A 25,647-nucleotide genomic window follows, 5' to 3' on the forward strand; every position below is an offset into this window, starting at 1 on the left:
TTTGAAGGTTTTTGAAAAGAAAGGCACATTAATACATTACTGGTGGTACTTCTAATTGAGCCATCTCAATTAAGGGACGATTTAGGCAGATTTAGAGTGGGGATAAGGTATATCCATCACATACCATTGTGCATCTCAATTGGAGACTAAGAAAGCATAATAAGGCAATTTTTAAGTGGAAAAGATGAGATAAGGTATCAATTTTGGGGGAAAGATGAATTTTTTTTATTTTAACAAAATAATTATTAGGGTCAAGATAAACGCATTTGCCAACATTTAAATAAATAGATGTTTGCATCACAGCATCACATATATACAAAATATGAAACACATAATATTCACTTAAAATACCATTTGAAATAAAGAAAAATAATAGGCTGGAACAATTAATGGAAGATGTGAAGATGAAAACTTGACATATGAAATTAACACACACACACACACACGTGTGTGTGTGTGTGTACCATAAAGAATAAAGTGGCCAAGTAATATGAACAATTATTAAAAGAACCACAATGAAGTGTTTTAAAATATTAACAAACATAGGAAAAATTGCTCCAAATCACTAACAATAAATTAAATGAAAATTAAAACAACTGTGATGTTTCATTCATGCTCAACAAATTGGCAAAAATGACAAAAGATGGCAAGTATTGATTGGAGAGGGCATGCATTGTTGGTGGAGCTTTATGTTGGACCAACTGTTCGGAAAACAATTTGGAATGATCTTAAGAAGGTGACAATAATGTACACACCCATTAAACCAGATACCCCACTGCTAGGCATGTATTCCAAGGGAGTCCAGACCAAAATATTTATTGAAAGCAGTTTCTTGTAGACGTGAAGAAATGAAAACAAAATAATACTCAAGTAAATTGTTGTACATAAACGTTATGATATATCTGCAGTGTGAAAAGCAAAGGATGTGAACTACACAATGAGACATGGAAAGACTTATTGAATTAATCAGATATACATACTCACTACACCAATATAAACAGAAAAAGACTAACAATGGATTGAAAGTGAATGCTGTATAATTTCAGTACTGAAACGTGGCCTTGAAGAGATGATATGAGAAAGCACCTCCCCTCATTCTTTGCAGCGGTGGGGGGACTGTAGGTATGGAATACTACACATACTGTGAGCTTTGGTTTATGCATTGGCTAGCTCTGCAGAACCAGTTTTTTTCCCCTCTTTTTTCTTCTTTGTTTTAAAAGATGGGTGTCTTGGTGGGTGTGATGACAGAAATCATATTGGGAAATAAAACTGATGTAAGAATGAAAGATGAGGAGATATGGCTATTCTGAGAAATCCATAGATACCTATGTAAAATGGTTGTTTGGGTTCTGCAATTGGATAGTTCTCTCTTGCTGATGGGAAAGAAAACAGTTGTAGAAACTTAAAAAATTAGGGCTTAGTAGTTCCTTCCCTTTTTCCCTGGAGTGTGTATCAATGCTGGGAGGCCAAGCCCAGCCTGATGCCTGCCACACTCTTCCTGAGGCACAGCTCTTGGATCAGAGGCTCCCAGAGGAGAACTTGGGGTTAGCTGTCCTTTGCAAAGAGCAGAGGGCCCCTGGGAGCTGCAGAATATTTTTTAGGGGAGGGTGTGGGGTGGAGAATGCTTTGTTTCTTGGGTTTCCAATCCTAGGTCAGCACTCTGGATAAAGGAAGGATGAAGTTGAAGCTAAGTAGCTGGAGCTGAGGAATGTGGGACAAAGAGGACAGCCTCTGAAACAGGAGAAAATAGAGAACAGAGATAAAACAGATTCTCCTTTAACACACTCTGACCTCCCCTCCCTGTTCCCCACCCATTGTGCCTCTCTACCCCAGTCTGCCTTTTCCATCTTCCATCTCTCCAGTAACATGTCTCTGTTGAGAGCCAGGAGCCATTGTGAGGATTCCAGGAGAGTGTCAGGAAATCTAGGAGACCTTGGACAAAGTATGGCTTACTGGGGTCCTCTCCAGCCACTGCTTTGAGGTTGAAATGCCTGAACCACAATAGTGAGGCACAGTTTGCTGCTTCTTTGCACTGGTGGTCACAAAGTTCTGGGACCTTTCTCCCTCAGTTCCCAGTTGATCAGTTACAGGCCAAACCCCCCATCTTACCTTTTATTTTTTGTTTTTTGAGGGCATAGAGACAGGATATGCCAAACAGCAATAGCACCTTCAGTCCCAGGAGGAAAATTACAAAGATTTGGCCAGAAACTTCTTTCTCTGAAGGTTAAAGTGACAAAAGGAACTGTCATGTAGAGGTGGGTAGGGCATGTGAGCAGCTGATTGCAAATGATTTTTAGATATCTGCTTTCCCACTTTGGGATCCCTTGTGTCCAGTCCAGTCCCTGGATTCTCAGACAATCTGCTTTTCTGGCAGTCTCCTAGTGTTACTCTCAGGTCAAAAATCAATAATTAATCAGTCAATAAACATTTATTAAGCACTTGCTGTGGTCCATTCACTGTGCTAAATGCTAAGGTTCAAGGTTTGGGCCAGGATTACAGGGAATGATTGCCCTCATTCCATTACTTATGTGACCCTTCAGGGTTACACCCTGTTCTAAGAAAGAGATGAGGGTGACAGTTTTTAATGTTATTCAAATCCAGAGATCAAAAGAAGATCCCACTTTCATTACTTAGTACCAGGACTACTTTGGCAAGTTCACTCATGTTCACTTGGCCTCACTTGATTCATCTTTGTAGCATCTAGGGACACCTTCCAGTTCACATAGAGCCTCTCATGACAAGCTATGTGATGAACCTTAATATATTTACTTTTAATTAAATCAAAAAGTAAAATTAATTATAATTAATCAAAAAGTAAAAAAGGCATTTAATGAAATAGTATAGTGTAGGGTGACGTAAGTAATGGGACAAAGGCTGTCATTCCCTGTTATATTTGTCTAAGCCCTGGACCTTAGCACTTATCCCCTCTAGCATTTGCCCTTTCCCTTTTCTGTCATGTTAGCCAGTTTGACAGATGTGAGATGGTACCTCTGAGTTGTTTCAATTTGCATTTCTCTAATCAATAGTGCCTTAGAGTGTTTTTCATGTGATTATTGATAGCTTTAATTTTTTCTTCTGAAAATTTCCTGTTTATATCCTTTGACCATTTATCAACTGAGGAATGGCTTGTATTTTTCTAAATTTGGCTCAGTTCCCTTTATATTTGAGAAATGAAGCCTTTACCCAAGAAATCTGCTAAAAATCCTCACTCCCCCAGTTTCCTGCTTTCTTTCCAATTTTGGCTGTTTTGGTTATCTTTGTGCATTTGATTTAATTTCATGCAGTTACAATTATCCTGTTTACCTATTATGATCCTCTCTATCTCTTGTTTGGTCATGAATTCATCTCATCCATAGATTTCACAGGTAGTGTATTCCTTGCTCCCCTAGTTTGTTTATAGTATCTTCCTTTATGTCCAAATCATGTACCAATTTTGACCGTATCTCTGTGTATGGTACAAATACTCTTCTATGGCTAGTTCCTGCCAGACGGCTTTCCAGTCTTTTGGTCTAGCAGTTTTTGTCTAATGGTGAGTTCCTGCCCCAGAAGTTTGGATGTTTGGGTTTATGAAATACTAAATTACTATGGTTATTTCTGCATTTTGTGTACCTAATCTGTTCCACTGATAAACCGCTCTATTTCTTTACCAGTACCACATTGTTCGATGCTTTCTGCCTTATTATATAGTTTGAAATCTGATACAGCTATGCCTCCTTCCTTCCCATTTTTTCATCTTTCTTGATTTTTTGTTCTTCCAGATAAATTTTGTTATTATTTTTCTAGCTCTATAAAATAACTCTTTAGTAGTTTGATTGGTATATCACTGAATACGTAAATTAATTTAGGTAGAATTGTTATTTTAATTATATTGACTCAGCCCACCCATGAGCAAAATGTTTCTTCCATTGTTCAGATACTTTATTTGTGTGCAGATTGTTTCTTAGTTCTGTTCATTTTGTATATGGTTATTAACACCTAAGCAGAGAGGATGTTACCTTTATGAATTATTTTGAGGCTGGGGGGTCATGAGAACTGGATCAAACAACAGATCTGAAAGAGCTTTGTAAATCAAAAAGCCCTTATACCCATTTGAAGGATGATACTAAGAACAATTCCATCACCATCCCTGGTCAGGTAAGCCATATTGGGTCTGAATGGACCCACAAGGTTGACCCTATTCTGATTCTTCCCAAATTGAGCAGCATAGAGCTAGACTCTCCTAATGAAAGCAAAGATGTACTCACCTGATTCTTTTTTGTCTATAGTCCCAGAAAAGGATGTGGATTCAATTGTTTTACTGGCATTGATTGGAGGCTGGGAATCATGCAGCACCAGACAAGTCATCTCCTGGTCTTCCTTTTGAGCAGACACATTTACCAGGAGTGGGGTGTTGAGGCTATAGGTACCATCTTTGTTCTCTGTGAGTTTAGATATAATCACTTTCACAATCTCTTTGCCATTCTCTAGCCAGAAGACAATCACATTTTTGGGGTAGAACTTCATAACATGACAGGTGATGATGGTGTAGTTGGCAAATAGTTGAGAAGAAACGTCCACTGCAGGTTTAACTAGAAGAAAAAGCAAAGCTCTTGAATTAACTAAGTGAACACCTGTCTGTGTCCAACCCTTTGGACCATCATAGAGCCATAGGGATGGGAGCAGGAACAAAGAAGGGCTGGATCTCTGCCCTAGTCTTAGGTGTCCTTGGGCATAACTAGAGAATCCCTGACATCAGGGATTTTCCCATTAGATTTCAAGTTCCTTGCGGGTAGAGAGTGTTTTTTTTTCCTGAATCCCTAACACCTGAACTGAGTGTCCTGCACACAGTTTGTGGCAAATGTTTGTTGACTTGAATTGGCTGAAAACCACTAAGAATGGAGTCTATCCCTCTCCATTGATAATGTTTAATATAAAATTTTGGAATAATCTCTTTGTTCTCTCTGAAAGAAACTCAGAGAATGCTTCTTCCTATGTCAGCAAAAGCTAGCCAAGGCTGACTCTACACTCCTTAAGGAGACCTTTAACCTAAGACACTGTATCTTGAATAATGAGACTTTCCTTTGTATCTTATTATCTATAGACATATACTATGTTATGGCATATTAATATTAAAAAAAATAGACATCTTAGGTCGTAATTTCTATTGAACATTGTTTACCCTTTCCTATGTTAGTTATCTGTTTAGGGGAGGAAACCTGCCACTTACTGGTGGTGGGATTTCTTTCCTTATCACCGAGACATATGCTTACCCAGCCTGGAATCTCAAGGCCTGACTAACGTTGCTTTGTTAATTGTCCTGTCTTACTGAATTTATGATTTATTCAACTAGGAGAGTTCTTTTCTCACGGCAAAATGTATATAAGCTAGAAGATTTCTGCACTGGGTAGCCAGAACATTTCTGGCTCCATAATGCATTATGTTACTGTTGTCTTTAATAGGGAATTGATTAATTAATTAATTAAATCATAAAATGTATTTAGCCTGTTGCCTTTTCTTGGTAAGTTTTCAGGTCAACACCATCAATTGCCCATTGCTTCTCAGATCTCAAACTTTATTCAGTGGGGCTGCTTTCATTGAATGTATGGATAGTAACGTGTTCCTTACAGTGGGATTCACGGACTGGATTTTCAGGGATGTGGGAGACAGTTTCCTGTCACAGCTCCTGTGGTCTGCTTTCCCCAACAAAAGCACAGGATATATAGATTTGTAGCTATGGGGAATTTCTTCTTCCAGGGATGAAGAGAGCAGGAAAGAACCCCTTTTTATAGGATTATACCAGGCTGTTTAGGACTTAAGGAAAACAGATACAACTTATGTTCCTAGGAAGCTGATCTACTTATGATGTATATCAAAGCCAGGGAGAACATGAACCAGTCTGTGCCTCTTTCTTCTTGTCTTCAGGATATTCTATGCCACATGTGAGGTCCAACCAGAAGTTGATCATCTCTGTCAAGGCTGTAGACTGACTGCAATAGTTCTTAAACCTAGGGGATTACACTGTGTTTTACGCTCAGGAAAGGAACCCTTTGTTCGTGCATAAACTGAGGGCAAGCAGATCCTCAAAGACACTTGAAGACACCAGTGATGGAAAAGCTATATAAGAAAACAAGTGCTCAGAACTTAGACCAATTATCAGTCACTGTCACTCTTTCTGTGTGCAGAAACTTGTCTCTTTGGGGGAAGCAGTAAAGTATGACCAGGTAGTCCTTAGAGGCATTTGTAACTTGAGATGAGTCTAGTCTCTCATAGATGTTAACTCTTGCCACACACTTCCTTTAGTCACTCAATCAATCAACAAGCTTTTATTAAGCACCCATTATGTGCCAGGCAATGTGTTAGATGCTTTGGCTATAAATCCAGCCTTCTAGAAGTTTACCTTCTACAAGGGGAATATGATTAATTGACGGATAAGTAAATATGGTATGCCTGCAAAATAAATACAATGATGGGCGGCTGCACAGAGGGGGAAGATGGAATGTATGGAGAACACCAAATAGCCCAGCATGGCTGGAACAAAAAAAAAAAAATGCAAGAGGAAGTTTAATATGCAACCCACTGGGAAAGTTAGGTTGGAACCAGATTGGGAAAGACTTTAAAATGCTAATTAGAGGAGTTTCTATTTCATCCTGAAGGCAATCAGGAGCCACTGAAGTTTCTTGTGCCACATGGCTAGACCTGCACGATAGAAATATCACTTTCATGGCTCTTTGGAGGATAGATTAGAAAAGGGGAAAGAATAGAAAGAGGAAAGCCAATTATAAGAGGCTGCTGACAAAGGCTAGGTAAGAGGTGATGAGTTGGATTAGAGTAGTTATGGTAAAACAAGAGAGAATAATTAAGTCAATAAACACTTATTAAGTGCCTATTGTGTGCTAGGCACTATGCTAAACACCGGAGGAGAGAAGAGGACAAAAGCAAGAGTTTGGAGGTGCAACTGACAACTTTTAGCATAATGGAGGACATATAGCCCTGCATACAGAGGCAAGTGAAAGCAAGAGCCCCAGATGACTGTAGTTTGCTGATCTAGGTGCTTAGAAGAGTGATGATTTTCTCAAAAGGAAAATAGAAGTTAGGAGGAGGTGTAGGACCAGGAAGATTTTTAATGAAAAGTAATAATGAGTTCTGTTTTAGACATGTTGAACTTGAGTTAACTAAGGGCCATTGAGGGAGAGATGTTAAATAGGCAATTGGAGATTCAGGACTAGAGCCCTGGAGAGAGATGAAGGCTGCATATGTAGGTTTTGGAGGATTTATATAGAGATGGTAGTTAAATTCAGAAGAGGAGAAGAACACTAAGAGAGGAATAGACATAGAAGAGGATAGCCCTAAGGTACACCCATGCAGAGATGGCTGTACGTGAAGGAACTTGTAAAGGAGAAGAAGAAGGAAAAGAGGCCCAAAAACTCAGGAAGAAGAGTGTCTAGAAGGGTATAGCTGACAATTGAAATACTGCAGAGAGGTCAAAAAAGGTTGAGGACTGAGAAAAGACCATCAGATCTAGCTATAAAAAGATCATTGGTGACCTTGGAGAGAGAAGTTTCAGGTGAGGTTAGAACAGGGAAAGAGTGACTAGAAAAGCTAATAATTGGAATTATACTACTGAGAGGTGAGAAGTGAGAGGTAAGAGAGAAATTGAAAGCAGGGAGATAGCATCTTTTCCTGGGTTTGGCTATGAAAGTGTACAGAGACTGTGAAAGAAAGAAGAGATATGCGATAATAGCTTGAGGGGATGGTAAAGTCAAATGAAAATTTTTTTTTTTACTTTTTTAAGAATAGAAGAGATTTGAGCAGATTTGAAGACAGGAGGGAAGAACCATTGCCTTGGTTGATATGTGTGTGTGTGTGTGTGTGTGTGTGTGTGTGTGTGTGTATTTCCATTGGAAACTCTGTGCATCCAATGGAGTCTCAGGCTCCCTAATCCTATTTTCTTACCCTTGAGGCTTATGATTCTAATATTCTCTTAATATAATAGCTATTTGTGTGAGCAAGAGGCATGTAGTTGTTGAAGTAGAAAGAGCACTGGACCTGGAGAGAGGAAGACTTGAGTTCAAATCTGGTTGCAGATACTTACTATGTAACCCTGGGCAAGTCTCATTTCCTCCAAATGTAAAATTGGAATAATTGCAATACCTACTTCACAGGCTTGTTCTGAGATCATATTTGTAAAATGTTTAGTACTGTTCTTGGCACATAGTAAGAACTTTATGAAAACCTTTTCTTCTTTCCCCTTATTCTCACCAGCCATCACAATGCCAGGTAGATAGAACTCAGCCATGCCTAGAATTCCTCTATCCATTTCCTTGTCAGCCACAATACAAACAAGCAGGTGAATCCTCTATGCCAATCCCCTTGTCTTTCTACCTGAATCAATAAATCCATAAGCCTTTATTAATCACCCACTCTGTGCCAGGCACTGTGCTAAATGCTGGGGATACAAAAAGAGGCAAAAGATACCTTTGTCCTCAAAGAATTTACCATAGAAAGGTGGCAGCAACAAACAAGCACACATGTAGAAAGCAAGCTGTATACAAAATAATTAGGAAATAATTAGCAGAAGGAGGGCAATAGAATTAAGAGGAAGGCTTCCTGGAGGAGGTGGGATTTTACCTGGGACTTAAAGAAAGCCAGGATGATCAGTCATCGGAGCAGAGGAAGGACAGAATTTCAGGCATGAAGGACAGCTAGTGTTGACACCTTAAGCAATTGAACTCGGTGCCCTGTGGCTCCATGGTATGTTTCAAACCGAATTATCCCTCCCATTCTAGCTATGCTTCCCCTATATGTGTTGTATCCCCTGTTGGAGGAGGTTTAGGACCTCCTTAGAGGGCAGGGACTGTCTTTGCTTTTACTCCTTCCTCAGCTTGGCATATGCACTTGGCACATAATAAATAAATTTTTCTTCATTATTCTAATCCACCTTTAACAATGGCTCACATTTCTCTAGAGCTTTATATATATACATATAATCAATATATAATCTTTTTCACAATCACTTTGGGATATTTTTGCTGTTATTTAGTCATTTCAGTTGTGTCTAACTCTCCGTGAACCCATTTTGGGGTTTTCTTGGCAAAGATACTGGAGCCAATCACCATTTCCTTCTCCAGCTCATTTTACAGCTGAGGAAACAGAGGCAAACAGGATTAAGTGACTTGCCCAGGATCACACAGCTAGTAAGTATCTGGGGCCAGATTTGAATTCATGAAGATGAGTCTTCCTGACGCTAAGCCCAGTGTTCTATCCACTGTGCCACTTAGCTGACCGCTTTGAGAGACAGGTAAGACAAATATTATTATGACCCATTTTGCAGATGTGAAAATAGTCTCAAAAAAGTTAATTGTCCTACCCTGTGTCAAATAGTTGGCAAATGGCAGGCGTTGATCCAAGTATTCTGACTCCTTCACTGTGCCATACAGTGTCTTCCTCTATCCTGGCATTCTGAAGCCAGATGCCTTGGTGGCATATGTCTCACTCTGGTGCCAATTAGAACCCCAGTATCAACTGCTGAATTGGGAAGCAAGTTTAGGGTATCATGGTAGGTTACCAGTTGGGGATCAGACCCAAACTTACAAGATGAGTGACCCCCAAGGAAGTCAATTTCAGTGTTTAAACTTGTCATTTCCTCCTGTGTAAAGTGGGGATCGTTAACACTTGCACTTAGACCATGAGAGGAAAGTTCCAAGAGCTCTCAGTGGATTAGGAACTATCTTTATCACTACTGTTTAAAGGATTGTCTTAAGAGGCAGGCTCACAGATGCTGTGAGCAAGGGTTAAGGCTGTATGGGAAGCCAGTTCCCAAGACTTCAGAAGCTTATATTTGGGCTTTATAGTTCATGGGTAAGGGTCAGTCTTCTTGGGTTAACTCTGAAACCAGTTGGTGAATGAGCAGTTAAAGACCTATTCTGTACCTGACACCATGCTAAGAACTAGGCATACAAGGAAAGGCAGAAGATAGTCCTTTCTCTCAAGGAACTTGTGGTCTAATGAGTGTCAGGCCTATGCCCTAGAACCAATTGGGGAATGTAGGGTAGGAAGCAGGGAATGTGCCCAGCACGTGGGTTCACCTACCTCGGATGACGTCTGACAAATTCTTTATTACTCGAAGAGGAAATTGTAATGTGACGTGATTCACTTCACAGATGATCTGGGAGTTGATATCACTAGCTTCTAGTTTCACCAGCACAGCGCTGCTGATGTTGTAGGAGACACTGTTGCCCTCAGGGAAAATTTTGGTCCAGTGGGCATGGATCGCATTCCCATTTTTAAACCATTTCAGGGTGATGCTTTTCGGAGAGAAGCCTCTTGAGTTACAGGAGAAATTCCTCGTGTTCTCAGAGTTTATTCTCTCCTGGGGGCCAGACACCACAGGCACGGAAGGTTTGGCTGGACATAGAAACAATAAACACAATGAAATAAAAGTTCGAAGTAAACGTTAATAAAAATGCTAAGCAAATAGGAAAGAATATTATGAATGCCTAGTCTCTTAGTTCCTTCTTTAAATTACTTTAAATTTAAATTAAGTAAAGTAATTAAGTTACTTTAAATTCCCGGCTTCATCTTAATGTTCTATGCCTTTCAAAAATAAAGGTTTTTAAAACCTATAAATATGGTGCATATGGGTGGCACAGTGAATAGAGCACCAGCCCTAGAGTTAGCTGGATCTGAGTTAAAATCCAGCCTCAGACACTTATTAGCTGTGTGACTGTGGGCCAGTCATGTAACCTTGTTTGCCTTCAACCCCGCCCCTTAACCCCCAAAGAAACCAAACCTATAAACACAGTAGAAAATTGTAAGAATGTGAATCTATCAATTCTATAAACTTCACTTCTATAAAGTACTTCTTTATTGTGAGTGTTGGGGTAAGGAAAATATCCTTAGGTTTGCTCAATCTTAAGAAGGAATTTCCAAAAACTAAAAACTGTGGAAAAAACATACTTTTGGAGTCAGAAGGTGTGGGTTCAAATTTGCTGACAGGTGTTTACTACTCATATCATTTTGTACATGTCACTCAACCTCCTCTGTCCCTTTATAGATGAGTTTCCTTGTCTATAAAATGAAGGGCTTGAACTAAAAAGCTTCTAAGATTTCGGCCAGATGTAGACCCACAATTTTGGGATCTTATGTGTCTCCTCTCAATGAACTTCTTGGAAAAGCTGTCTATACCCGTTGATACAACTGCTGTATACTATGTGTACCCCAAAGAGATCAAAGAAAGAGGGGAAAAGACTGCAAGTATTTATTACAATTCTTTTTGTGATATCAAAGAACTGGAGAATAAGAGGCTATACATCAATTGGAGTGAATGGACAAATTATAATATATGGTATAATTTTATTGTGCTGCAAGAAATGATGAAGGGTCAGTTGGGGAATGACTGAACAAGTTGTGGTACATGATTGTGATGGAATATTATTGTGTTGTAAGAAATGATGAGAAAGATGGTTTTAGAAAGACCTGGGAAGACTTCTTATGTGAACTCATGGAAAGTAAAGTAAGGAAAACCAGGAGAACTTCACACATGGTTATAGCAATATTGTACAGATAGCCAGCTGTGAAAGCCTTAGACAGTGATTCAAGTCAGTTCCAAAGGACCCATGCTGAAAAATACTATCCACCTCCAGAAAGAGAAATGACAAACTCCAAGTATAGATTGGAGCGTACCTTGTCTCTTTCTTTGTTTTTCTTATTTTTTTCTTGCGTGTTTTTTCTTTTGCAACATAAATAATATGGGAATATGTTTTGCATAACATCACATGTATCATTAATATCCTATTGTTTTCCTTCTGATGGGGTGGCAAAGGAGAAGTAAGGAGGGAGAGAATTTGGAACTGAAAATTTTAAAAAGTGATTATTAAAATTTTTACATGTAATTAAGGATATTTGATGAAGCAAAAGAAAATATTTAAAAAGAAATGATGAAGGGAGAGGGAACTGGGAAAGGAATAAGCACTGATATAACACTTTTGTGCCAGATACTATGCTAAACACTTTTTACAAATATTATCTCATTTGATGATCACAACAACCCTTTGAGGTAAGTGCTAATATTACCCTCATTGTACGGATGAAAAAACTGAGGCAAAAAGAGGTTCAGTGACTTGCCCATGTTCACAAAGCTAGTAAGTATATGAAGTTGTATGATTTTAGAGAAGCCTGGGAAGATGTGTTTGAAATAATTCAGAGTGAAAGGAGCAGAACTAGGGGAATGATTTTCAAAATAACACCATAACAAATAATTCTGAAACTCTTAAGAACTCTGAAAAATTCAGTGATCAACCACAATTCTAGAGGACCAATGAAGAAGCATGCTACCCATCTTCTGACAGAGAGCCAATGAATTCACGATGTAGAATGAGATATGTATTTTTGGTCAACGTCATTAGGGGAATTTTTGTGGAATGTTTTTGCTTGATGTTGCATAATTTTTGCAAGTGTTTCCTCCTCTACTCCCATGAGCTTGGGAAGTTTGAAGTTCAAGGTAGAGAAAAAATGCTTATTAATTGAAAAAAGTAAAATAAAATAAAAATCACAGAAAAGAAAAAAGTCTGCCTGTATTTGGTGCTTATCATTCCTCGTCATCCATGATGGTCTAAACCTGTAGGACCTCAGGGTTTGAAGAAACCTCTAAGATGATTCATGCCAAACTCACACATAAGCAAGAATCTCCCCTACAACTTCATCACAAGTGACTATTCAGCCACTCTTGATAATCTTTAGTGATGGGAAACTCATGACCTGCTAAGACAGCCTATGACTCTTTTAGACATCTCTGGATAGGATGTTTTACTTAAAATGAGTTGAAATCTGCTTCAGAAATTTCCATGCATTGTTCCCAACTCAGAACCCCAAAACTAGTTCGAAAAACAGCAACACTGAAAAAGCCTGAAATTTGAGATGGTCCCTCTCCACTCACAAGTGAGTAGAACCCAACTTTAACCTAAATTTCAAAGTCAATAAAAATGTACAAAAATTAGCAAACAGCAAGAAGAAGAGCTTGACTGTAAAAATCTACTATAGAGGCAGAGAAGACCAAGACATACACTCTGATGAAAACGATATGAAAACAGCTACTGAAAAGTGTCAAAGAAAATTTCTAATTGGACCCAAGCCCAGCAAGAATTCCTGAAAGACTTAAAGAAAGAGATAAGAATGGTAGTGGAAAAATTGAGAAAGAAAGGAGAGACATATAACAACATTTTGAAAAGAGAGTCAATTGCTTGGTGAAAGAGGAACAAAATTAACAAAGAAAAAAACCCCATAAAATAGGCTAAATAAAAAAGGTACAATCACCTCACTGAAGAAAATATTCCTTAAAAATTAGAATTGGGAAAGAGGAAGCAAATAACCCCATGAGATGTCAAGAAACAATAAAAACAAAGTGGAAAGAATAGAAGAAAATATAAAATATCTCATTGGAAAATAAATCAAGGAATTTGGAAAAGAGATCAAGAGATAATTTAAGAATTATCCAACTACCTGAAAGCCATGATGAAAGAAAGAGCCTAGACATCATATTTTAAGAAATTATAAAAGAAAACTGCCTTGATATCTCAGATCTAGGGGGTAAAATGGAAAGCAAAAGAATCCATTAATCACCTTCTGAAAGAGATCTTGAAATGAAAAGTCCGAGGAATATTGTAGCCAAATTCCAGAGCTACCAGGTCAAAGAGAAAATACTTCAAACAGCCAGAAAGAAACAATTCAAATGTTGTGAAGCCACAGTCAGGATCACACCAAATTGAGCAGCTTTCATGTTAAAGGAGTGGAGCCTTGGAGTATGATACTGCAGACGTCAGAGGAGCTAGGATTACAGTCAAGTATTGCCTACCCAGAAAAACTGAGTATAATCCTTCTGGGATAAATGGATATTTAATTTAATTGTGGGAGAGAACCAGTTTTTAAATATTTACCAGCACATCCCTGAGTGCATTACTCCTTTTCTATGCACACCCAGATCATGCTTTTCAATTTATGAGTCCTAGGTCTTTTCAGCTCTGTTAGAAAGACTTAGAAGATTTTTCCTGATTGCTAAGGTTCAGACCTTATTCAAAGATGGAAAGAAACAGGCTTCCCAAGTGCCACATTTTGGAATAGAAGTCAACAGGAACTATGAGCACACACTCTTACGTAGCTCACCAGGAAAGGCAAAGCCAAGCATGATTTGAAGACTAGGTTTTTATTGGCCAGTCCCCCCATTACATGTTAATATTTCAGAGTAACCTTTGTGAAGCATAGGAAAGGGAGAGAAATAGAACATTAGGCTTAGACACTGCCTTGTTTGAAATACTTATTTTGAAAACCTGTGGATCTAAAGGAATCTGAGTCACTTAACTTTTGCTATAAAGTGTGAAGAATTAACCTTTCCACTAACATCTATGCTAATATTTACACTATAACTTCCCCTTTCTCCTGTGAAGGGTTCTGATTCAAATTCTTTGTTAATACTTGAACCCTGTCTTTGGACAAGAGTTCCTTTTCCTAAGAAATAATCATAGTTCACCTCTGACACAAAGTTCTTCCTCACTATAGCTTTCTGTAAGGTAGCTAGTATAAGGATTATCACTGTTAAACAAATGGGGAAACTGAGGATGAGAAAGGTAAAATGATTTACCCTAGCCTAGACCATATACCCTTGGTAATTGAGAGACCCAGACCTTGAACACAGATCTTTCAGATTCTAACTCTTTACTACCTGTCTAACCCGGGAAAAGTAATTTCAATTGCTGCAAAATAAGGAATTTGGACTAGATGATATCTAAATTTCTATGGAATTCTAAGTCTTCTGATGCTCCTCCTTTTCCTCCTAATCCTCATCTTCTTCTTCCCCCCACCCCACCATAGTAGGGAGCGGGATGGTCCCTGACTGTGATTCACTTACCTCAGATAATATCTGACAACTCTTTTTCTATTCAGAGGATTTTGTAGTGACTGTGAAGAACCTCCCAGATGACCTCAGAGTGAACATCACAGGCTGTGAGCAGCACCTGTACAGTGCTGGTGAGCTTTTAGGAAGCACCATTGTCTTCAAGGAAAAGATGGTCCATTGGGCAGGGGAAGTCATTCCCATTTGAAACATTCCAGGGTAATGTCTTCTGGAAGGAGCCCGTTGAGTTATGGGAGAAATTGATTGCTGGTTGATGCTTGCTCTCTCCTGGGAGCCAGAGCCCAAATGGGCAGAGGGTTTGGTGGGAAACAGAATTTCATGATACATAACTCTCTGACCTTAGACCAAATGTAGTGACAGCTATAAAAGCATTTCATTTTTCAATCTTGAAGTGCCACATGAATGAAAACTGTGGAATTGCCACAGAATAAGCCACAGCACAGATTCTTAACCCCATCTCATTGCTCCTACCTGGCCATATGCTGATACCCTCCCTACGTCAGGAAAATGTTTTAACAATTAAAATGATTTTAGAAAGTTCATTTTATAGTCCTGATCTACCAGGTTCTTCAGCTTTAGAGAACTGCTACAGAAGAGAGAGATTCAGATACTGTCTCAGAGTGCAACATTTGGTATTGCTTTTTAAGTTGCAATTTCTGGGACTGTGTTTTGGAGGCTTCTGCAAGAGAGAAAAATCTAGAAATTACATAAATTTCAGTTACTTTTTGTACTTCTGTATCTAGAAAAAGAGAAGAAAGCAGCATGCATGCTTTAAAAGGCTAATAGAGAAACCAGCGGGAACCCAGGCTTTGAGTCATTGCTGGTGTAAAGTGGTACAAATGCCACCAGCCTTTTCAATCTCTTCTGAAGTCCTTGTCACTTTAATAAATATAAGGAGCATTACAGGTGGCTGCTGGAAGCTGTTTCCTTATCACAATTTTACCCAATTCATTTTCTTTTTCTCTTTAAGGAAGCAGAGACCTTGAATAACTTGTTCCAGCCAGGGTCACTCTCTTGTCCTTGATACTATCTTCTCTCTAGGTTGTCTTGACACCATTCCCTCTTGGTTCTCCTCCTACCTATCTGACCACACCTTCTCCTTTCCTTTGCTAGATCCTTCTCCATATCATTCCCTTTAACTGTAGGTTCCACAGGGTTCTGTGCTGGGCCCTCTTCTCTTCTCCCTCTATATTGCTTCATTTGGTGATCTCATCAGCTCTCATGGATTTAATTACTATGTCTATGCCAATGTCACTCAAATCTACCTCTCTTGTGCCAACCTCTCTGTTAATCTTGAATCTCACACCTCCTACTGCTTTTCAGACGTCTTGAATTGAATGTCCAGTAGACATCTTTAACTCAACGTGTCCACAACTGAACTCATTATTTTCCTCCAAAGCCTTCTCCAACTTCAAACATTTCAATTACTATAGAGGATGGCTCTATCTTCCTGGTCTCTCTGGCTCAAAATGTATGTATCATTATTGACTCCTTGTTGTCTGTCATACAGCACATCCAGTCTGTTGCCAAGGCCTGTCAATTTCACCTTTCCAATATCTTTCCAAGATGCTGACTTCTTTTCTCTAGCAGTGACACCATTCTGGTTCAGCCCCCTATTATCTTATGCCTGGAGAATTGCAAACTTGTTGATGGGTTGGTCTGCTTCAAATCTCCTCCCTTTCCAGTTCATTGTCCAGTTAGCCATTAAAATAATTTTGCTAAAGAGTAGGTCTGTTCACATCAGCCCCTTACTCAATGAACTCCAGTGGCACCCTACAGCCACAAGACTCAAATACAAAATCCTCTGGTTGGCATTCAAAGCCCCTTATAAAGTAGCCCCCTCCTACCATGATGGTCTTCTGACACTTTACTTCCCAGCAAGTGCTCTTTGAGTGAAGGACACTGGCCTTCTTGCTGCCCAAACAAAATATTCCATCTCTAGGCATTAGCCATTTTCTCTGCTTATACTCCACACGTGGAATGTATTCCTTCCTCTTCTTTACCTATTTGTTTCATTTAAGTCTATTCAAAAATCTCATTTTTAAATAGTAAGTCTTTCCCAACCTTTCTTAACTTTAGTGCCTTCCCAGTCTTAATTATCTCCCATTTATTCTATATATGTTTCTGTATTTGTTTCCTTTTTGTCTCCCTCATTAGTTGTGAGCACTTTCAAAGAGACAATTTCTTTGCCTCTTTTCCCTCTCATTTATCCCAGTACCTGACAAATAGTAGGCACTTAATATTTATTGATTGAAATCCTAATGTGACCCTTTCTGTGTGACCCCTGGGCAAGCTACTGGGTCTGGTACTGGACAATTTTTAATCAGTAGATGTATGGATGACATGCTTATCAACTCAGGCACTGACACAAAGTAGGGAGAGACAGCTAAATGAATGGATTACAGTCAGGATGTACAAAGATGTTTAGAGGTTTGAGTTTAATTGCAAAGTAGGAGCTGGTGGTCCTGTTTTCATTTGCAGTGGCTGAGTCAGATCTGGTTTACCATTCTGAATCCTTGGTGTTATATCTTAGGAAAGGCATTGGTAAACTAGACAGTATCCAGAGGAGGGTGACCACAAGGAAGAAGGGTCAGCAAAAGCCGCCACAAAGGCAAGAATGATTATTAGTCTGGAGAAGAGAAGACTTGGTGGTGGGGTTTGGGTGAGATGGAACAGAATATCTGTCTTCTAAACTTTGAAGAGTTATCATGTGGAAGATGGCAGGTAGATTTAGTCTAAGTCAGTCAGAGGGCAGAACTAGGACTAATTGCAGAGACAGGTTTGAGCTCAGTGTAACAAAAAGCTTCCCAAAGAGTAGAGCTGTCCAAGGTAGAAAGGACAAGCTCCTGAGGTTGTCCTTCAGTTGTGGTTTTCAAGGAGCAGCTGGGTAGCCTCTTGTACAGGGATACAGGTTAGAATAGATTTTGAGTCAGGTGTATACTAGTTATTCACTAAGGTTCTTATTATAAGACTCTGAGGGTTTTGAGTTCTTACCCTTTACAGCCCAAAGGGAGGTCTGACAAAACTCATAAGGAGGCTAAATGGTGCAATAAAGAAAGTCCTGGTCTGGAAATATGAGTAACAGTAATAATCCTAGTAAGAGCAATAATGGCAATTGCATTTATATAATTCTTTAAAGTTTGCAAAGTGTTTTACACCTATTGTCTCACTGATCCCTACAAGAACCCTCTAAAATGGGTTCTATTATGATCCCCATTTTCCAGATAAAGCATCCTGAGATTGAGGGGTTAAGTGACTTGTCTGCGGCAGGTTTTAAACTTCTTGACTTCAAGTCTAGTAGTCTAACAATTATGGGCTTAGTTAACCTCTAATTTTGGCTCTGTTCCTTAGACTTGCTGTGTGACTTTGGACATGTCACTTTCCCTCTCTGGGTCTCATTTTCCTTCTCTATAAACTAAAGAATTGAGCTCTATGGTCTCTGTAATATCTATCTGTGACTAGGCTGGGATGATAAGAGCTTTCACACTTGAAAGATAGTTAGACGGTGTTGACACTTGTAGGACTTGGCAGTGGAGAAACAAGGGAGTTTTACAAACTGTATGATGTAGTAGACAGAAAATTGGTTTCCATCAAGAAGTCCTGGGTTCAAGTTCTTCTTATGACAAAGAGAAGACAGAAAGAAACATCTGAAAATATCACTGCTAGATTGAGCTCCCCTACTGGCAAGAAGAGGACAATGAGCTGAAGTGGCTTGGAGGGAGATTTGATTTTATGTTGTAAGAAGTGAGTGCAGTATCATCCAATGCGTCCTTTTCTTACAGGGGTGATAGGAGGAAGGCCAAGAAAGACTACAGATTATCCTAGTGCCCGGATTCTTCTCTGCTTGTCCAGCCCCTTTGTCGTTCATCCCAAGGGCAGGAAAAACTGAAATATGTATTTCTTCTCAGGACCCCAGAAGCATCTGTCCAGTTGTGCCCCTTACTATCTGTGATCCCTTGGGCAAGCCATTTTCCAGCCTTAACCCTCAGTTTAATCTTTTATAAAAAAACCTCCACAATAACTGGAATAGATGATTTCTAAGGTTCCTTCCAGCTCTAACATTCAGTGCATGTAGTAAGAGTTTAATCTGTTCAGATAGGCTACAATCAGTCTTCTAAAGGTACTTCTTCCCTGTGATATGCTATGATTCTAAAGGCTGTACATTCCTATGACATGAGGATGGAGCAGAAGGCCAACCCAGAAACCTGAGGGAAGGAGAGCCTGCAGCATTGTTCAATGGGACATTATCCCAGGGGGTGGCAGTGGCAGGATCATGTTAGTCCTAAAACTTTTCTAGGGAGGGAGGGAGGCCATAGGTCAGCCATCCTTTATTCCCCTCCCAGCTCTAACTTTGATTCTTTGAATTTTGACACCCGTGTGGGTACCTTCCCTGACATATACTTTTCATTTCCCTTTTCTATGTTGATTTCCCCAGTTGGCATGTAAACTTCTTGAAGACTTGGCCTGTCTTCCTTTTCCTTGTATTTGTTTGTATCCTCAGGGTTTACGCCTGTGCCTAGTACTGATAAAGTGAAAAATAAATGTTTGTTAACTGCCAGGTGTGGTGACACGTCTACAATCCCTGTGACTGGTAGAGGCTGAGGCTGGTGGATCTCTTGAGTTCTGGGGGTTTGAACTACAGTAGTGCAGAGCTGACCAAGTGACCACACTGAGCTGTAAAAATTTGGTGACCCCTGAGCAGCAGGGGACACCACCAGGCTGGTCAAAATCAACCAGGTTGGAAAAGAGAAATAGGTGTGAGCTTCTATGTTGATCCTTTGGCATTGGGCCCATGACTATGAGTGGGCACTACACTTCTAGCCTGATATAGGGAGGCACAGTTTCAAAAATAAGTGGAAGAAACCAAAGAAAAAACTCTAAACTTGTTGAATTGGGCTTACAGTTCATCTCTTAATCTCTCTTGACCTCAGTTCCCTTGTCTGTAAAATGTGGATGATGATCGTATTATCACAGTATTATTTTGAGGATGAGCTGAAATGACCTCTGCAAAGTGATTTGCAAACATTTAAACTATATTCAATCAATAAACAATTATTAATCGCATAGTATATGACAGGCTGGAGATAGAAAAAGATTCAAAAGATAGTCCCTACCCTCAAGGATATTATAATGTAATAGAGGAGGCAACATACAAACAAATTTACGCAGAGCAAGCCAGATACAGGATAAATAGTAAATAATTAAGAGAAGGAAAACCCTGGAATTAGAGGGGTTAGAGAAGGCTTCCTCCAGAATATGGGATGTTAGTTGGGAGATACAGGTGGCCAGGGAGGTCAGTTGTTGGAGGATTGGAGGAGAGAGCATACCAGGCAAGGGAAATAACTAAAGAAAATGCCAGGGACTAGAATCTGAAGTCTTTGTGTGTGTGTGTGTGTGTGTGTGTGTGTGTGTTTATGTGTGTGTGTGTAACATCACAACGCCACCAGATTACAGAGCACATGCAGGGGGAAAATGTATAAGAAGACTGGAGAGGGCTTAGTGATGAATGGCTTTGAATGACATACATAGCATTTTGTATTTGTTCCTGGTGTGAAAAGGAAGCTACAGGCGTTTGTTGAGGTGCCTGTGAAGAGGAAGTTTGGGATGACTAGACCTGAGTTTTGGGAAAATCACTTTAGTGGCTTAATGGAGAATAGTTTGGTGTGGGGAGAGACTCAGCATCAGTGATTGCAGTAATCCAGGTGTGAGGCGATGAGGACCTGCAGTAGGGCGGTGCCAGTGTCAGAGGAGAGAAGGGGCATATTAGAAGGATGTTGCAAAGGTGGAACTGACAGAGCTGGACAACAGTTTGGATTGGGGGTTGGCAATGAGAGACAGTGCAGAGTCCAGGATGACTACCAGGCTGTGAGTCTGAGGGATGGGAGGATGCTGTTGTCCTCTACAATAATCGGGAAGGTAGGAGGGGGAGGGTTTAAGGGGAAGATAATCAGTTCTGTTTTGGACAGAGGAAGTTTAAGATCTCTATTGGACATCTAGTTGAAGATGCCTGAAAGTGCTGCTGTCTATCATTATTAGAAAGGTGAAGGCCTTCAAGGGCTCTGCTGGCCTTTACCTTTACTCCTCTGCCTTCTGTTCCCACCGCACCCTCTTGTACCTTCTCCCTCACCACCACTCAATCATTAACAATCCTTCCTTTTGCATGGCTTTCTCTTTTTCATGTTCTATGTCATCTAGCACACAGGGAAGTCTGACTGTCCAGCAAAGACTACAGTCCTTGACAAACTCCACGATTCTTTGTCCTGTTTCTTTCAGGTTTCCTAACTTCAGGCCAGGAGGAGTTGGCATCCTGCTTATTCCTCTCTGTCTTTCATATCTGTGCTCTGTCATCATGGCTAAGCAGCCTTTCTACTTTGGAAGATTCTAGTCAAATGTTCATATCACAGTGTCCACAACCCTATTCATGAGACCTACTGACCTCTAAATAATTTACTCTTTTCTGAAAGAGTTCAGAACCAGTCACAACCATTCTCTCCAACACAAGCCAGCCTTTATTCTTTGGGAATTTAACATACTTATTATTGTCCCCTCCAACATCATCACCAATCAGTGCATTAACAGTCAAAATGTCTCTGAGCTATGTTTCCTTTTTCCCTTCATTTTTTCTACCTAGACTGCCACACGGACGGTCTTACTTTAGATCCTGAAACGATCCATAACTATGCCACCATTAAGATTTCATACTGTTTCTCTGATTATAGTGCCCTGAGTTTGGAGGAGGAATTGCCAAAGCAAAAACAGTGTTATGGAGTAGTAAACATCATTGTTCCCCACACTAGGAGACCAGTTTCTTGGGGTGGGATTTAGTGACCAGTGAAAGTTAAGTAGAGTGAAAGGTGAAAACCTAGGGAGGAAAAGGCTAAGGTCCCTAGGATGGATCCAAAATGGGCCAGTACCTTTGAAGTTGGATTATAGTCAAGGAGGCCTAAGGCCCAGGCCTGGATATTTCATACATTCCTGAGTTTGGTGTAGCTTGTACTGAAGTTTGAATCTTCCTTGTCCTACTGTGGTGGTAATAGGTGTGTGTCATGGTGTTGTCATGAAAGAAGTCAGACTAACACTATCTCCAGACCAAGCAAAGACATGCATTTGAGGTAAGTCACCCCATGTGCTCTTCTCCTAAAGGCAGGCGACAGCCCAGGCAGAGTGAATGTGATTGTTTTATAGGGCAAGGATGCCTAAGTTTGGCTGATGAAAATAGGGCAGCAAGCCAGGAACATGGGAAAGACAAAAGGGGGCAGTGTGTGTGTGATTTCCCAGGGGCATCATGGTCCCCCTCCAAGGTAGGGGAGATTGTGATGCTAACTAAATGTTAATGAACCGAGCTAACTATATTTTAATGAACCAAGGGAAAGGTGAATGAGAATTGGTTATGTGTAGACATCATTTGGGAGAAGACCCTTTTGTGGTTTTATGGCTAACGTCCTGTGTAAGGATTACAAGGAAATTGCATGTTTTATCACTCAAAGCAGAAAGGCTTCCAGTGATCCCATCAGTACTTTCCTTCCTCAACCTCAAGAAAAGACAACTAAAAAAAAAAGAAGAAGAAGAGAGAGAGCTCTCTGGGCAGAGTGCTGCTCTTGCGATTCCTCGAACAAGTAAATAACTTAGAGGGCTCTGTACTCACCCTTCACAGACAACATGGTGCCCCCACCAGATTTAAGCTCTGTGTCAGGATTCCCCCTTAAGAACTTCACACAGTAATAGGTGCCACTGTCCTCTGGAGTGATGTGACTGATGCTGATGGAGAAGTCTGTGTTCCTGCTAAGTGAGGCTGCTTTCTTTATCCGGGGGTAACTTCCTCCTTTGAAATTGAAAATTTCCTGTCTCTGGGGCCCTTTTCCCTTGAACCATAACACTGGTCCTGGTGGTGGAATGCCAGGTGTTATGCAGTTCAGGGTGACTGTCTCTCCCTCAGACACAGACACGGGATCCTTAGGCTGTAGCACCTGGAACTTCTCCTGGCCTCGGGATCCTATAAAGAAATATAAGTTTTAACATTGTTTTCCTGTCCTGACCCTCCCAGGATTTTGGCCTGGGTGTCTGTGTCTAGTTTGGGTAATGTGTGAGGCATCCAGATTCTGGGTCTGGGAAGGAGAACTGAGAGGGAGTCAGGAAGAAGGCCTGTATTTCTGGAGCTGGAGATGGTGTCAGGCAAAGACATGTGAGCTCAGGTCAAGCACCACCTCCCATGTCCTCTTGCCTCCTCCAACACCCATCCCACTCCTTGTTAATGCCAAAAGGCTTTGTATTGTTGGGCATATTTTGTTTCCTTTTCCAGTGTTTGTCTTATTTCCTCCATGTCAGTGGGAGCACCTTGAGGGGAAGGGCTCTTGTTTTCTTTTTCTGTGAGGTATACAGTCAGCACTTAATAAAGGCATGCTTGATGCTCTCCTCTGACCAGCAAGCACTGGACTTGACATGAAGTAAGACCTGGCTTCAAATCCTGTCTACAGTAATCATGGTGGAACACTTGGGATTCACTCTCCTTCTTCCTCAGGAAAATGAAGTTAAGAAGACTTCAAGGAATTACCTCAAAATTTAATGTGTGGATCAAATGAAAAAAATCCCTGTAGCTCTAAAAGTGCTATTTACATGGGCAGCTCTAATTATTCTTCTTCCTGTGTTTATGATTATTTGAGAATTCCTCTCATTTCAGGGAGAGACCAGCAATAAGTCACTCTCCTATTTTGGTCTTCTCTTTTACATTCTAGGAAATATTGCCCAGGTGGCTAAAATAACTACTTCTCATGGTTGAATTAAAGTATTCAAATGGAAACTATTTTTAGTAGACTGACTGATAGCGTCCTCAATTAAAGCATCTTGAAATAAACAGAGTACCTGAGATGGGATACATCTCAAACTGCCTCATACAATTTTGATCCATTTTTTGAGGTCTGTGATTATTTGTATCACTTTGGAATAATATATTAGTACCTCTGTACACAATTCACAAGATATTTACTCCAAAAGATTTTCTTATCATTTTAGAAAAATCATCTTTTGATGACTGATGACATAAACTGTTCTTATTTTGAGGATTGCAAGGTACTCTCAACCTAGGGCTGATTAACTAGAGTTATATGGTAAAGAGGTAGCAGGCAAAGGAGAAGTGAAGACAGAAATCTTTGAGACCATGGTTACTAGGAAACTGCTAAGAGGAGTGGGACCCAGAAGTCAAGGAAAAAGAGGAAAGAAAATGGTGTATGAAATGGATTGGCAAAATCTCATTCATTTAGTGAATGAGGAGTTATGAAATGCTAGAAGTTACTAGAGAGAGGGGAGATGGGAACCTGGGACTCAGGGATGGTCATTTAGCTTGAGCCAAGTCGTTTACAATTGGAACGCCTTCCTTTTACATCCCTGGAACACTTGACCTGGATGCCTTCTGCCCCAATCACATTCTACTTTTTGTTATATTATTTTTTCTGCCTCATATCCCTCCCCCAACACACTGTTAACTTTTTAGCACAGAGGGACCAAGTTGATTTTCATCTTTGCATCCCTGGTACCTACCCCAGGACTTTACATATAATAGATAGCTTAGAAATACTCAGGTAATTGAATTGGAAAAATCCAAAATAATCAGGTCACAGGGCCCAGGTTCAAGTTCCAGCTTTACTACTTCAGGGATATATGACTTTGAGCAAGTCCTTGAACATCTCTGAGTCTTCATTTTCTGACTGGTTCAATGGAAATGATCACATTTACAATATTTCATAGTTATTTTGTGTCAAAATATTGTAAATTACAAAGCCCTATAGACATGCCAAATACAGATTATATATTATTATTATTTAACTCTGTCCTTTCATTTTTGTTACAGAGAGGTTCAATGATTCACCCAAACAAACAAGGCAATCAATGGCAGAAGGAGAGTTAAATTTTATGCATTCTGACTCTCTCTACAGCTCTTGCACTATACTACACGTCCTCTCTATACCTCTATTGATGCAGAACATTTAAAGGTTTCCAAATCACCTGTGGAACATTACAAAAGGACTAACAATAGGGAAATCTCTTCCCTTCAGAATGACCAGTAGACTTGGGTCCAGAAGGTTGAGATTTGAATGACAGCTATGTCATTTCCCATCTATATTACCATAAACACAACTTTCCTGAGTCTCATTTTCCCTGAGAAGTGGAGACAATACTACTTGGGTTTTCTGTCTCACTGTGTTCTTGAGAAGAAACCATGGTATAAAGGGTAACATTGTACAGAAAGAGAAGCCACATGTCACCTATCTGAACAAATCTTTTCCAGTCCTTTTCAGCACTTGACTGGCCCTGCAGGTCCTTGCGGTGACACCATTCCCAGACAACCACCCTGCCAATCCACAATGATCTGTCCAGATGTGTCATGAACTTCTTTCATTCTTCCCTCTTGTTCCCTGTGGTACTCCACTCACCAGAGAGGCCAAGGAGCAGAATCAGCAGTAGAGAAGGCAGAGAGGAACCAAGTAGGTAGAGGAGGCTGGACATTTCAATGGGTGTTTGGTGCTTCCTCTCTGGATGTGACTCCTTGTTGACTTGGATTCATAGAATAGACAGTGATCTTCTTCAGGGAGAAAGAGGAGTCCAACACATCTGCCTCTGTTCCTTGGGTAAATAGCTGGGGTTAAAGGGAACCTCTTCTTGGCTGAGAAATGGGAAATGGGAGAGATTTCAGGTCAACTTCCTTCCATCTCTTTGTGTCATGTGAATGGTAATAATAGTCCCTTTTTTATGTAATCAGATATATCACT

General features: G+C 40.1%; 1 protein-coding gene across 1 annotated transcript; it reads right to left on the reverse strand.

The window, feature by feature from the left end:
- Positions 1 to 256: 256 nt before the first annotated feature.
- Positions 257 to 25,636, reverse strand: LOC140519042 (signal-regulatory protein beta-1-like). Its single transcript, XM_072631717.1, has 6 exons — positions 25,312 to 25,636; positions 22,530 to 22,877; positions 10,069 to 10,383; positions 4,245 to 4,568; positions 2,110 to 2,217; positions 257 to 1,731 (listed from the first exon to the last, which is right to left on the reverse strand). The coding sequence occupies exons 1-6, from the start codon at positions 25,382 to 25,384 to the stop codon at positions 1,688 to 1,690; spliced, it is 1,212 nt and encodes a 403-aa protein (XP_072487818.1). The 5' UTR covers positions 25,385 to 25,636; the 3' UTR covers positions 257 to 1,687.
- Positions 25,637 to 25,647: the final 11 nt, after the last annotated feature.

Source organism: Notamacropus eugenii, chromosome 1 (genome assembly GCF_028372415.1).
Source record: "Notamacropus eugenii isolate mMacEug1 chromosome 1, mMacEug1.pri_v2, whole genome shotgun sequence".
In the NCBI taxonomy this organism is placed as follows: domain Eukaryota; kingdom Metazoa; phylum Chordata; class Mammalia; order Diprotodontia; family Macropodidae; genus Notamacropus; species Notamacropus eugenii.

Excerpts from the sequence above, each read along its gene's own strand:
- LOC140519042 (XM_072631717.1), bottom strand. The coding sequence starts at position 25,384 with ATGTCCAGCCTCCTCTACCTACTTGGTTCCTCTCTGCCTTCTCTACTG. Across the intron at positions 10,384-22,529 it reads CACCATGTTGTCTGTGAAGG|CCAAACCTTCCGTGCCTGTG; the intron begins GTGAGTACAGAG and ends TTCTATGTCCAG. Across the intron at positions 2,218-4,244 it reads TATAGACAAAAAAGAATCAG|AGAAAGAAGTTTCTGGCCAA; the intron begins GTGAGTACATCT and ends TTTAACCTTCAG.